The sequence below is a fragment of the Cupressus sempervirens genome, chromosome 3, assembly GCF_028749045.1.
Source record: "Cupressus sempervirens isolate cs-2001-9-10 chromosome 3, ASM2874904v1, whole genome shotgun sequence".
Classification (NCBI taxonomy): domain Eukaryota; kingdom Viridiplantae; phylum Streptophyta; class Pinopsida; order Cupressales; family Cupressaceae; genus Cupressus; species Cupressus sempervirens.
Genome location: NC_143120.1, coordinates 881,948,943 through 881,962,037, shown reverse-complemented (window position 1 = coordinate 881,962,037; position 13,095 = coordinate 881,948,943). Strand labels below are relative to the sequence as shown.

The 13,095-nt window shown below is 33.9% G+C and overlaps 1 protein-coding gene across 3 annotated transcripts in view; it reads right to left on the bottom strand.

The window, feature by feature from the left end:
* LOC149569613 (uncharacterized) overlaps positions 1 to 10,973 on the bottom strand; it is a 237,459-nt gene extending 226,486 nt beyond the window's left edge. Inside the window, exons 1-5 of one of the 3 annotated variants that reach the window (XM_089822317.1) lie at positions 10,280 to 10,973; positions 9,791 to 10,194; positions 8,942 to 9,245; positions 8,713 to 8,791; positions 8,475 to 8,521 (exon numbers count right to left, since the gene is read on the bottom strand). In XM_089822317.1, coding sequence (XP_089678443.1) covers positions 9,893 to 10,194; positions 10,280 to 10,961 — 984 coding nt within the window. In that variant the 5' untranslated portion in view covers positions 10,962 to 10,973 and the 3' untranslated portion in view covers positions 8,475 to 8,521; positions 8,713 to 8,791; positions 8,942 to 9,245; positions 9,791 to 9,892. Of the gene's footprint in view, positions 1 to 8,474; positions 8,522 to 8,712; positions 8,792 to 8,941; positions 9,246 to 9,790; positions 10,195 to 10,279 lie in introns of those variants that run through there. The other 2 variants (XM_089822320.1, XM_089822318.1) reach the window with 2 other exon arrangements.
* Between the last annotated feature and the right edge of the window lie 2,122 nt (positions 10,974 to 13,095).

Here is a 13,095-nt window from a genome sequence, read left to right as displayed (position 1 = left end):
GGTTATTAGAGTCTCATTCAAAATCATGGGATGAGAAACATTAACTTGATTAGGATCTTGCTTCTTCATAGACTCATCACTAGAAGGGAGAGCAATAAGGAGAATGATATTATCCTTTTTTCCTAACAAATCCTTGAAATAGGGATTGTGGACTTTCATTAATGCTTCATCTCTACTAGGAGCATTAAATAAAGGAAATTTTATATTGATAAAATAATTTATGATGTCTTCCTATTTTTTCTAAAATATCCCTAAGAGCAGGGTATGTGTTAGGAGATGAAGAAATATCAAGCTTATCATGTTGAAAAGAAATGAAAGAGGTGTCAACCATAATATCATCTTTTTGAACTATGGTTATTTCACGAGGAAGAAAGTAATCCATATCATCATCCATGGCTTCATTCCAAATAGCATAATCATCAAAGGTAAGAATATCTCTATCAAGAAAGCACATTCGAAAAGAAAAAAGAGAGCAATTGAAAGAAGGTATAATATCATCCATAGAAAAATTATCCCAATAGATAAGGCTTATATTAGGAGAAGAGTTAACATAAATTCTCAACTCTCCTCCAATAAGAGGAGGAGAATTGAGAGAAAGGTTGAAATTTTCTTCTTGCTCCAATAGTTCCTTATAAGGTGATGTAAGAGAGGACAAAGCAATATCACATATATTAAATTGGTTCTTTTTACAGGGAATATATTTTAAAGGAAGATGTTATATTACAAAGGGGATAGAGTGGAGGTGGAAAATGATTTAAACAACTTTTTCAATATGAGATGAGTGAATATAACCTAGGTCTAGACATACAATGAAAAAGAAGATTAAATTGATGCACAAAGGAAAGAAATTTACTCCATAAGATATAAAAATTGAACTTCGAAGTGTAAGAAAGAGGTGTGCAATATCGAGTTCACCAAAATGTTTGGGGGAATGACATAAATAAAATTTAACAATGTAAACAAGATGAGATGAATTCGTGAGTTAAACAATTTCACCCTAAGCCATTCAATACAAGAGAAAAAGGGGCTTCCAAACATAACTCTCAATATAACTCAAGTTAGATTAGAAAAGACGAAGGTATGCCAATACTAGACCTAAATTATACTAAGGAAGTATGCAAACAACTTCTCTTTCACACAATGTTTATTAACTTTAAATGTGCAATATGAATGTAAATTGATCTAATTGATTAAATGACAAGGAAGAAATAGGTCAAGGAGCTATACATATACAATTAGTCTAGTTTAAGAATTAAAACAGATCTATGATATGAGAAAAGGAGAGATACAATTCACCTCAAAATTTACAAGGGAAAGTGTCTTTTTGCTCTAAAAACTTCGAATGAGCAATTGCTACAGAAAATATGACTACAAATCTGTGATCAGATTATTTTTCTTTCTAGAAAACCCTACAAATCCTAGATCTCCAAGTACGTGTTTATTTGGGTGATGTCCATCAATAGGTTTACAAGCTAATGAACATGTTCTTAGCGCACAAAAATAAAGTTGACCCAAATTTTTCTAAAATCTTGTGATTGATAGTTTTTAGATCCAAATTAACAATTCTAATACCTTATTGGGGGAGGGATTTTCCTTGGTCAAGCCCCTATTTATGAATTAACCTTTAAAATGTAAAGCATTTAAGGAAGTAAAAAATATGTAGATATTCACCTTACTCAATGAAACCCTTGTTAATAAGGATTTTGCAAAGCTTGAATGCTGTTGATGTTGAATCTTCAATGAAGGATATAGGAAATCTCCACAAATGGAATGGATTTAATACCAAATCATGGAGCCATGGATGTATATGTGCACAAAGGATGAAGAAGATGAATGACACAATACATATCTTCTCCCTTGATAATGAACACAATGCTAGATCTTGAAGAGGAAATGCTCATAAAGGATCCTTGAATCTTGAGAACTGCCTTGGAAACTTGATGAATGCCTTGAATATGCTTGCTTGAGTTTCCATCATGCATGAATATATATATCTTAATGTGGAAATGAGGTTCCTAGACTTCCTTTTACAATAGTTTTGGGTTAAAAAACAAAGCAAGATGACGGGATCACCTAGTTTTCAAAATTAATTCTTCGAGACAAAACTGGCTCCATGACCAAAAATAGCCCAAGTCTAAGTCAATATGGGAGGTATTGTTTTTATTGGAAGGTATAGGTTGAATCTTGGTCAACTTATACCAATATATGTCTATTGGGTCGAGCTATACCAAGGTCATCTCGAGGAGTGACCTTGAGGCCTTGAAAAATACATAGATGGAACTAGAAAATATGAAATTGAGCAAGACAAAGGGTTAATTAAGCACAAATGCATCCATTGTCAATAAAATAACTAAAGGGTAGGAGCTAAAAGGTCTTAAATGATGTGTGCTCTCATTTTAAGGCAACACACATTGAAACAAAAATGAGAAAGTTTCTCAACTAGAATGAAAAAAATAATCTTAAACATATCCACATGAGACAATATAGGTTAACTACACCCTAGATTTACTATTCATTAAAATATTATAAATGGTCCAACTAAAAAGGTAGTTGAATCAACTAGTTCTTCAATCTTTTCATTATATCTCTCTTCATACTGATTGACTTGGTCCCAAAACTTGATGTGATGTGCTAGATTTATTTTGGGTCATTCCTCATTGTTAACTTGTTCCTACAAGGGGTTAGGAGCATAAAATATGCAGATACATCTATTTTCACTTTGCATTCATTCATTAAACTTCATCTCTCATGAACATGCATACATCATATGGCTACATGAAAATAAACTACTTGGCTATAGGAATCCATTATGCTTCAATAGTTCACATGGAAATAGTATAAAGATAATTATAATATAAACCACTAAGTATTCTTACTAAAAATAGATAAAGTCCATAACTATAGAACTCCTTAGTGTATTCTCTAACTGTCAAATATTTTTTCTTAATATTTGGTATCCTCTCAAACAACTTAAGCTCACAATCCTCTAGTATGAACTTAGCCTTAAGTCTAGAAACCATAACCCTCCATTTGGTTATCTTTGGTTCACCATTATCTTCCCTATCTTTCTACAATTCTTTCCACCATAAGGAAACATGACCTTTCAACTTAGTATGTACTAACCTAACTTTATGTGAATCCTTAAAATATTCAAGCTTAAATTAATCCTCTAATTCATTAATCCAATCTATCAATTCCTCTAGATTCAAAGAAGCAAAAAAGTATGCAACATCAATTCTATGAATCATACCCATTTTTGTCATAGCTCTCAACAATATTTTCTCCTCACCAAGAATCTAAACATCAGTTTTCTCTAGATCTTTGACACCTTTCTCAAATTGATCTTTAGTCATAGGGTTTCTACTAGCCCTAGTCAACACATTCTGAATACTCCTTATCTCACTTTTTAAATCCTCCATCACTTGCTCTAGTCTTCTAGTATTCATTCATCTAGGCGACATGTTTATCAAAATGTAAATATTCAATTCCACTAGTCTGATGATTTGATCACAAGTTTTGATTGTCCAAATCCGATATGAAAATCTACCAACACAAACAATTCACATCAAGTTATTAAGTTTTATCATTAACCAAAAAACTTATCAACTTCCTAACCAACCAATCCTTCTTGTGCAACCTCCACAATTGTAGATATCTGTAACCCCAGTACCAAGTTCAAAAGTATGATCTCAATCTTCCAATATTCCAATCAATTCCTTGCTACCTTGCATTGGCCTTTGGTTGATGCAGATCATAGTGTCAACTTCTATCACTTCACAACAACTAGACATGCAAGTCAAGACATGAGATCCCAAGTGCTGATTTGTTATGATGTATAAACAACCACAACCTGCTTTGATACCACTTGATATAGCCAAGATCAAAGAATCTCGAAGGGAGATGTCTAAACTTGCAGTAAAGATAAGAAACAAAATAAATGCACAAACAAACTTAGAAATAATGAACACGAAATGGATTAATCACTCGATTATAATCAAGTTGGCTTGTAAATGTAGTTATTACATCACCATTTTCAGTATACATGCCTCAATTATGACACCTTCAACAAACCTAACCTTCTAATTGCTTCTAGACTACCTTTAGGTAATTTATCACTTTTACTGCGCTTAGTGTTATACTTCCTATTTACCTAATAGTACTTTATCTAGAACAACTACCTTACTTATACACAAGATCACTAGCCACAAGTAGGCTTATTTGATAATTAATTTCGAAGACAAAGAAAACATATTACAAATACATAGGTCACAAACCAAATAATAAGAACACCCCCAAATGAATACATCAAGTCGCGCAAACATACAAGAGGGTCGATGAAACATGTATCAACGTAGAACAATGTGTCAATGCACATCATATATCATGAATCATGTGTCGTTGCAAGCTACATTACACCAACCTGATCGTTAGAATAAGAAAGCCACAAAGGATTAGACCAATTTAGAGATAACTTTATCTAGAAACATCAAATCAACATACAAACCTAGAAATAAGATGTGTACAACACCTTGACCATGCCATAAGGATCACATAAAAAATCGGCCAACTAGACCAATCATAAGCTAACTTTATCTAGAAACATCAAATCAACATACAAACCTAGAAATAAGATGTGTACAACACCTTGACCATGCCATAAGGATCACATAAAAAATCAGCCAACTAGACCAATCATAAGCTAAAACAATATGAAATTGTCCAAATGAATAGGAAACGGATAATATTTTTTGTTGATGCAAGATTTCCAACGATACTCTTGCATCATGTTGTGATGACACAATAACATGGAAAGAAGATGGCTTTACCAAATTAATCTTTGAAGAGGGATTGAGGATGAGAATCAGTCATTTGACTTAAAGGTTTACTCATGACTTGTAGAAGAGATTCTTGACAGTTGGCCTAGGCCTTGGACCAATGTTGCACCAATACAATATGTGAAGCTATTCTAATGCACACTATCATCATTCATGTCAAGCTCTATGAGGATTGAGGATGAGAACTAGTCATTTCACGTGAAGTTTTACTCATGACTTGTAGAAGAGATTCTTGACAATTGGCTTAGACCTTGGACCAATGTTGCACCGATACATTATGTGAAGCAATTCTAGTGAACACTATCATCATTCATATCAAGATCTACATTCAAGAATATATATTTTAGATCAGATAGCCTATTCAATAGTCTCTTGAGCAGAGGTAAGTTAATATAGAGTTATATTGAATATGCCCTTAAAAAACTTGTCTTTTCAACTATAAAAGCTAACTACAACTTCTTAGTATTTTTGCAGGATTCTTAGTTAATATGCACTATTTATTTAAAAGATAGGCCAAAAACATCCTATCTTATCTTTATCCAATGCAATGGGAATGAATTTGATGATTCTCATGTTCTTCTATGAGCCCAAGAATGTGTAGCGATGGTCTCCTTTGATTTTCTAAGTTTAAAAAGATAAATGTCAATACTAAACCTAGTTATACTTGTTATCAAAATAAATCAGACGTTCTTTTATTTCAGTGTATTTTATATTACATTTCATAGGTATTTATAATGTTTGTGCACCTGATAGAAATTGTTAGTGTAATTTTTTATTTTTCCTATTTTGCTAGGTTTTTCCTACACTTTTAATAATCTCACTTAAGTTAATAAAGCATGTCTTATTAGGTGAATGGTTGTGAGGTGTCACCTTCCTACATGTGAGCATCCATTAGCTATCTTGGGAAGATACTTTGCTATCTTTAGTCCGATAGATGGTTACTCCTCATTGGTTGGTGTTGCCACCTCCTCCCTCTTCCTAGCCTATATAAGCATGCTACCTGGCTTGTATTTGCATCTCTTGTTTTTGCATCCTCTTAATGCTATTTTGCTTCCAGCATTTGCATTACTCTCTTGGAGACTAACTCTATGATGCTATTTTGATTTTGTATCATTTGCATTCATAGTTTAGATATTTATTCTTTGCACTAGTTTTCTGGGTTATTAATCTTATCAGATTCTAACAGAAATCAGTTAAACAATTTAACTGTGCACAAACCACTTTGTAACCATCTAACCTAATCAATGTAATAAATTTGATAACAATGCACTAAATATACTAACAATCACCCCTTTATTACATTGTTCGTGCAATTGTATTATCTATTGAGAAACCTCCTTTAAGATCTACATTTTAAAATTTGTTGAATACAAGATGTATACACATTTTGTAAAAATCTTCACTTGAGAAACAAGTCCTAAATCAAGCAGAGTTTCATCAAGTTATCTCATAACCCTTGTAAAGGTGTAGCCCCTATCTAAGAATCCCAAGTTCTCCCTCCATAACTCCCGAATCACAACCTTGCCATATTGAACTCTACACAAAACCCCTTACTTGCCTCCACAAATCAAACTTCACAATACATGTACCTTAAAGAATGTCAGCATTGGAAGGAATAAACAAAAAACCAGAAGACCTAAAATGCTTCTCAAACAAAATATCACCTCAGAGTGAGAAGCTAAGTTGAGATGATTAAATCCTCCATCGTATTGTGCCTCCAACCTCCAATTGAATGAAGGTTTATAATACTTCTCCAAGGTCACTTAAAAAATCATAGCTAATGGCTTCATCATTTGACAAGTCCTCATTTTCAACACAAGTAACATTACCTTCATCTTTCATGTTTCCATTAAGAACATCTCTAGCATGGATTTTGCAAGACCAAAATATGTGACCATTTTTTCTAATTGTTATAACACATGATTTCCTCTTTTCTCATGTTTGATATTTTGTTATGTGTTTGAGCACATAAGTTTTTTTCAACTTGAGAAACACCTTATGAATCATTTGTATTTGATAACTTGTTTCTTTTGCTAAAAGTGTTGAAATGTATCTTCTAACTTATGAGAAGTAGTTTGGCCAAGTGTAAAAGCAACAATAATATACCTCAAATTACTTATGTCATTTGTCATTGTAATTTTATCTTCCATTTGAAATCTATATAGTCGAAGTAGTTAAAGAAATTTGTGCATTAGGCGCTTTTGTTCCAAATAACTTATTCAATTCCTCCCAAAATTCACTTGAGTTTTTGTGCAAGTCTATGTGGTGCAAGTGAGAATCATAGATGGACATTCTTTTCTAGTGCCTATTGCCCATTAATTTTTATTCATCGATTGCATTTAAATTTTCATTTTCCAAGTATTAAAATTAAAACCATGATATTTATATAATGTGTCAACCACAATCTCCATAGCCAAATATCCTTTTATTTCTTTTGATTCATCCACTAAAAATTTAATAGTTGTTGCTAAACTCCAATTTCTTTATGGAGATGTAAACAAAAGAAGAGTTATAATCAATTTATATACACAAAGATTTCTTCATTACTTGCAGCCTTAAAGTTGATAGGTATTTATAATGTTTGTGCACCTGATAGAAATCAGTTAAACAATTTAAGTATGCACAGACTTCTTTGTAACTGTCTAGCTTAATCAATATAATAAATTTATTAACAATGTAATATATATACTAATACTTGTAAGTTTCATAGAAGTTCTTTCTCAACATTCTTACTAACTGAAATGAGAAAATCACTTCAACACCATACAAAAGGAAACAAGTATTAGTTCTTTTCCTTGAAAAATGAAAAAAATAGAAGCTAAAGCCAAATGAAAGCGAGAAAAGCTCCTGCTCAAGACCAGTGCAAAGATTAAGAAAATATTTTATGAAATGAGATGAGGCATTCCATAATCAGCATCTGCAGATGATACAGAGTAAACTCTTTTATGACAGCCAAAAAAAATATGTATGGCTTTTCGAAAGATCAAATAACTGCAACAAAAAAAAAAAAAAACCAAATAAGGAATTTTTTTCTTTCAGTATTGATGTTGATACAAACAACAGGAAGCCATGATATTTGAGCAATGTAGCCTTGCAGAAATGGAATTCCCACCCCTTACTTGATGTACAATTAGCATAGATAGGAGACATTCCACTCACTGGTCTCCCCATTGAGATTTTTTTGGACATTTTGTACTCCCTCATAGTGTTGGTACATTCTCCTCATCAGCGACAACCCTAATACTACCACCTGAAATTTTGAGTTTCGTTTAGTTACTGTTCACATACTAGTTACTTTTCACATACACTCAATGCAATGCAAATTTTGTAACAGAACCCAACTAGCATTTAGGAACGAACATATCACTTTGAATAAGGGCAACTTTCTCTTTTGGGATCAGAAGTGTTCTTGTTTGTGCTGGTGTTTGCAGCATTCTTGACCTTTACAGCAGCTGAAATAGTTTTGCAAAACAAAGAGAGAATTAGAGACAACTAAATTTATTATCATAATCAAAACAAACATTATCATAGAAATGAAAGGAATTGTATAAAAAAAAACATATAAACATTTTTGTTTTCTTAACATGAATGTTCATGTCCCTTTTGTGAAACTCCAATACCTTTGGAGAGATGACTATAAGGTTCAGTGGTGACAGTTTGAATTGTATTTCCACAACTTTGATTTTCTGTTAATCATTTACTGTCTAAATTTAAAATGAAAACATTGGTAATAATGAATGTTAACATTGACTTTCATTTTAGTGGCCAATTGAAAATCTTAAAATCTGAAAGGCGAGATAAAACAAAAATTACTACTAACAAATTACAACGAATTTTCTATTCTACACAATGCTGAAATGAAAAGGTCAATGTGTACCTCAAATCATCAGGGTGTTCCAAAAAAGAGGAGACAGATCCTACTTCCTCTGAATCCAGTCCAAAATCTATACGCAAATCTGACATACATTTATCAAATTCGACATCAATAATAGGAATGCCAGCAAAATCCATTTCAATGCAAGTAACAGAGGCATGATCAGTGGGTGAGAGTCCTAAAATTCATAAAGAAAAAAGTTCCAAGCAAAACCTAATAGGCTTATAAATACCTGCATTTAATGATTAAGATGTTTGATTCGACTCATTTGATTGCTTCAGAGCTGATTTGATCGCATGCAATTTAGTTTGACTCCCCTCAAGTTGAGTTTCAAGCTCTGCAATGCGATCTTGAAGCCTTGATATTATAACCTCGTGCAACCGTCTTTCCAAATCCCTTGGTGAAACACAGAAGTTTTCTGTATTAAATTCTTCATCTCTTGAAGAATTATTATCTTCCTCTGATTCTGCATTACACGTAAACCCATCCTCTCTCAGTTGTCCACTGACAACATCAGCACTGCAATCTGAGTCAATCTGCCACACGATTGAAATTCTCAGGGTTATGCTGCGTGATCATAAAACACCATTGGAAGATCGTAAACATGATACTGAAAAAACTGAAACTGCTTTATAGATATGTTTAGATAACAAGCATAACCAATCAGCACTTGAGTCAATGTATGTAAAAGGGTACAAGGCATCTTCTAATTTATCGTCTATCTAGTTATGCTGAACGTATCCTCTAGGCTCTAGCTATATAGGTATATTGTGACTGAAAGTATCATTTCATTTTGCTTGTCATCAATTCGAAACATTAGCATGTTGTGAGTCTTATACTTTGGCAATGCATGTCAAGCCATTACTCTGGTGATAACTTTTAAAAACTTATACACATCCAAGTGCCAAGTAAACGAAAGCATTGTGCTCCAGAGATAAGATGACCAGAATCAAAGTGACTCCTATCAAAACAATTCAAACAGAGAAGTTGTGCTGTGTGCACAAAGTCAACATGGGCAGCATGGCTTTAATATCTATCCGAAACAGAAAAAAAGAGAGCAGTTGAATTTCTAAAAGCTAACCTCATTGATTCTAAGAAATCTTCTCTGGTGGCTAAGAGAATGCAAGTTGAATCCAAGTTTCTCCAACTCGGCTTCAAGCTCTGCTTCAACACTGGTCACGTTCTACATTTTTTTGTCGGGGGTTTTACCTGGAGTTTTCTCAATCACACACGCCTCAGTAGACAATGCATCAAGACAAGCAACAGTCTGTTGCCAAGTTTCTAAACCATTAAGAGCTTCATCAGATACGTCTTTCACGGTGCATGAAGCTTGCATTTCTAGTTCTCCCTCCAGTTCCTCAACCCTTTCTTCTTTTTGTTTTATCAAACATGTAAGCATCTCCATTTCACTCTTGCTTGACATGATTGTGGACATTATGCCAATGCCAACTCCAAAACAAACCAAACGATAGCCTACACATGCATCTGTGAAATATAAATATTGTAAGTAAAACAACCTTAATAAAGGAAACAATTCTGAAGCTAAAAGAGGAATTACAATTAATCATACCTGCATTCCTTGAACTTTGGCTGCATTCTATTGGCGAAGGAAGTTCAGTTACGGGTACAGACCCATGCCCATCACTGTTTATGTCATTGTGAGAAGGCAGTAGACAATTTGTAACAGGAAATGAAAGCAGCAGAGGAGAAATCTCCGCTCCCATGATTTTACTCCCATCATTAACAAGAAGAGGCTTTTGCCTTTGCCCTCCGCACGAGATGCAACTACTACTGTCAATTTCATAACTATAGAGACAGCTTTCGAGGGAAGACATAGGCTTGCTAATAGCCGCCCTTAAAACCCTTGCTTTTCCCCTAAACGCAGAGGGTCCTCTTTGCGAAGACACACATCTTCTCCGAAACCCAAATTTGCCGACATTGCAATCTACAAGATCCTCAAAATGACTTTGATGGAGAATCTCTTGCTGTCTTATACTTTCATCCGATCGATCTTTGTCATTTGCCGGACCAGGGTTGCTGTTGACGAGGGCAGATTCATTTTCCATGACTTGCGATTTAGGGCAAACCATGTTCCAACAATTCGCTAAAAGCGCACAACCAGCAGCCGCTAAATCCATCCACATTTCCATCAATTTCAGGCCTGCAATTACCAATGCAGAGAATTTCTTCCTCTCCATGGCCACCGATACAACCCTATATATTTCCCCTTCTGCTCTGGCATCATAACTCATTCTCAGACATTTCCAGCAACGTGGTTGCTGCACCAGCGCTCTCAGACCCCATTGATTTCTCACGCCGCGATCTCCGCCGTTGCCTCCAACGTTTCAATTTTTAATGAGGTGATCCAGTTTGGTGAATACCAAATCCCTCCGTTGTTACAGGCGATAGAACTCGGTATAATTCCCAATTGGGGATATGGGCTTCCCGGCAGGACACATGTGGAGTAATCGATGTATCTGCTTGTGAAAAGAAGGAATGAGCGAGCGTAAGAGCTCATGTCCTGGCGCAGCACTTCCTTATGACTGGTTGCGCCCAGGAATTGGGAGAGATTGTGATCAGCCACCGAAAGTGATATTAACTTTCCAGCAAATTTTGTGAGTGTGGGATCCCACAAATTAAAAGAGAACGCCATTGCAGTATTGGAACATCAGCCACTGGAAATGTGCAGTGTAACGGCTTCCCGTGTGCACAGAGAAAAACATCCGCCAGAGCCTTGAGTTGCTGGCTTGTCTTAATTTAAAGAGTTAAATAGAGGCAGAGTTGCTGGCCTGTAATGAATGAATGGAAGATTTTTAATGACGTTCATGAGGCCATAACTCTAGAGACCCACATAAAACTCCTAGTCAGTCTGATGTGATTTCTCCAGCGTGTCTTTTTTGTTGTGAATCTGCATAAGTAAAATGACCCCCTTGAGGAGTCTTGGTCCTTCGAAAAAGTCTTTTATATTGTTCATTTTTAATGTTTCTTTGTGGACGCTATGAATGTCTTCGTATGCTATCCTCCCACTCTTTCTTAGGGACCTTCCATCTACCAGTTTCACATCTCAAATGGTGGGAACCGGATCTCAATTGAGCGATTAGGATGTTTGTCTTTCCTTTGATGTCGTCTCTTAAATATTCTTTGTCGTCATATTCGCATGTGGGATTAAATTCTTTGACATAATAAGTTTTTTTCAGCATTCAACATTCTCATACGATTACAAAGTAGTAGTTCTAAAGTTTGAGTCTCTTTTGTGAAAAATGAAAGATAGATCTATGCCTTGCAAATAGCTAAAAGAACAAGAGCTTCATATATAGTCTTTCTAAATAAAGTAGAAATATAATTTTTTAATTTTTTCTTAGTCTATAATATTCTCATTTAAGAGGCTCACAATTTACCATTGTGTTGTAGACTCTTACCTCAAAAGTATAATATTACTCAACATAATAATTTGTGATAAAAAAAAATTAAATACGAAAGGTTAAACATGTTGATAGTAACTTTGATTTGCAAAACAATAAAAAAATTCAATTGATAAACAATGAATTCAGTTCAAGCAAACTTAATTTAACAAGTATTTTTAGATATTGAATTATTAAATTAATTATTAACTTAATAGTTTTACATTGGAAAATAACAAACGAGATAGAAATAGAAATTTCGTGGATTGTCAATGAAACATAGTACAAAACACACCTGCTCTATTACTCTTGTGTTTATTAACAAACTCTAATCCTCAAACATTATTGAAAAGAAAGAGAATACAATAGTGGTACAATAGTTACACATAGAAAATGACTTATAGATAAAAAATGGATGGAATGACAAACTCACTCAAATATCTAATATCTCTAAATTATAATAATTTTAATTTACTATTATTAAATATTCATGCAATAAAATATAAGGTTATGATCAAAGCTTACAATGTACAATTTTTCAATATCCACCCCAGAATGACAGTTGTGGAAAAAGGAATGCAGTCAAGGTGGTTGCTGCAATAACCAAGACTAAATGTGAAAACTATATTTACCCTTGGTGGAAACCACTCATTGCTTCATCTCAAACCATTTAAAATATTCTCATGGAGATGCGAGCATGAAATAATACAAAGCCGAAATACCAAAAACTTCATAACAATGTTGAAACATTTTCATCTAATCTTATAGGCTAAGATCATTAGCTATTTGACCAGACTAAATTAATTTCCCTCTTGAATTCAAAATCTAAACAAACCTTGCCAAATAACTAGTAATTATTTGTAAACCCAAAACATTCTAGCCTTGCATGAGGTACTTTTATTTTGAAATATGGATTAAAACAAAATTGAAATTATTGGAGAAGCGTCTTACCAAATCTGAAGTCATGTCCTACTTGAGACATGAC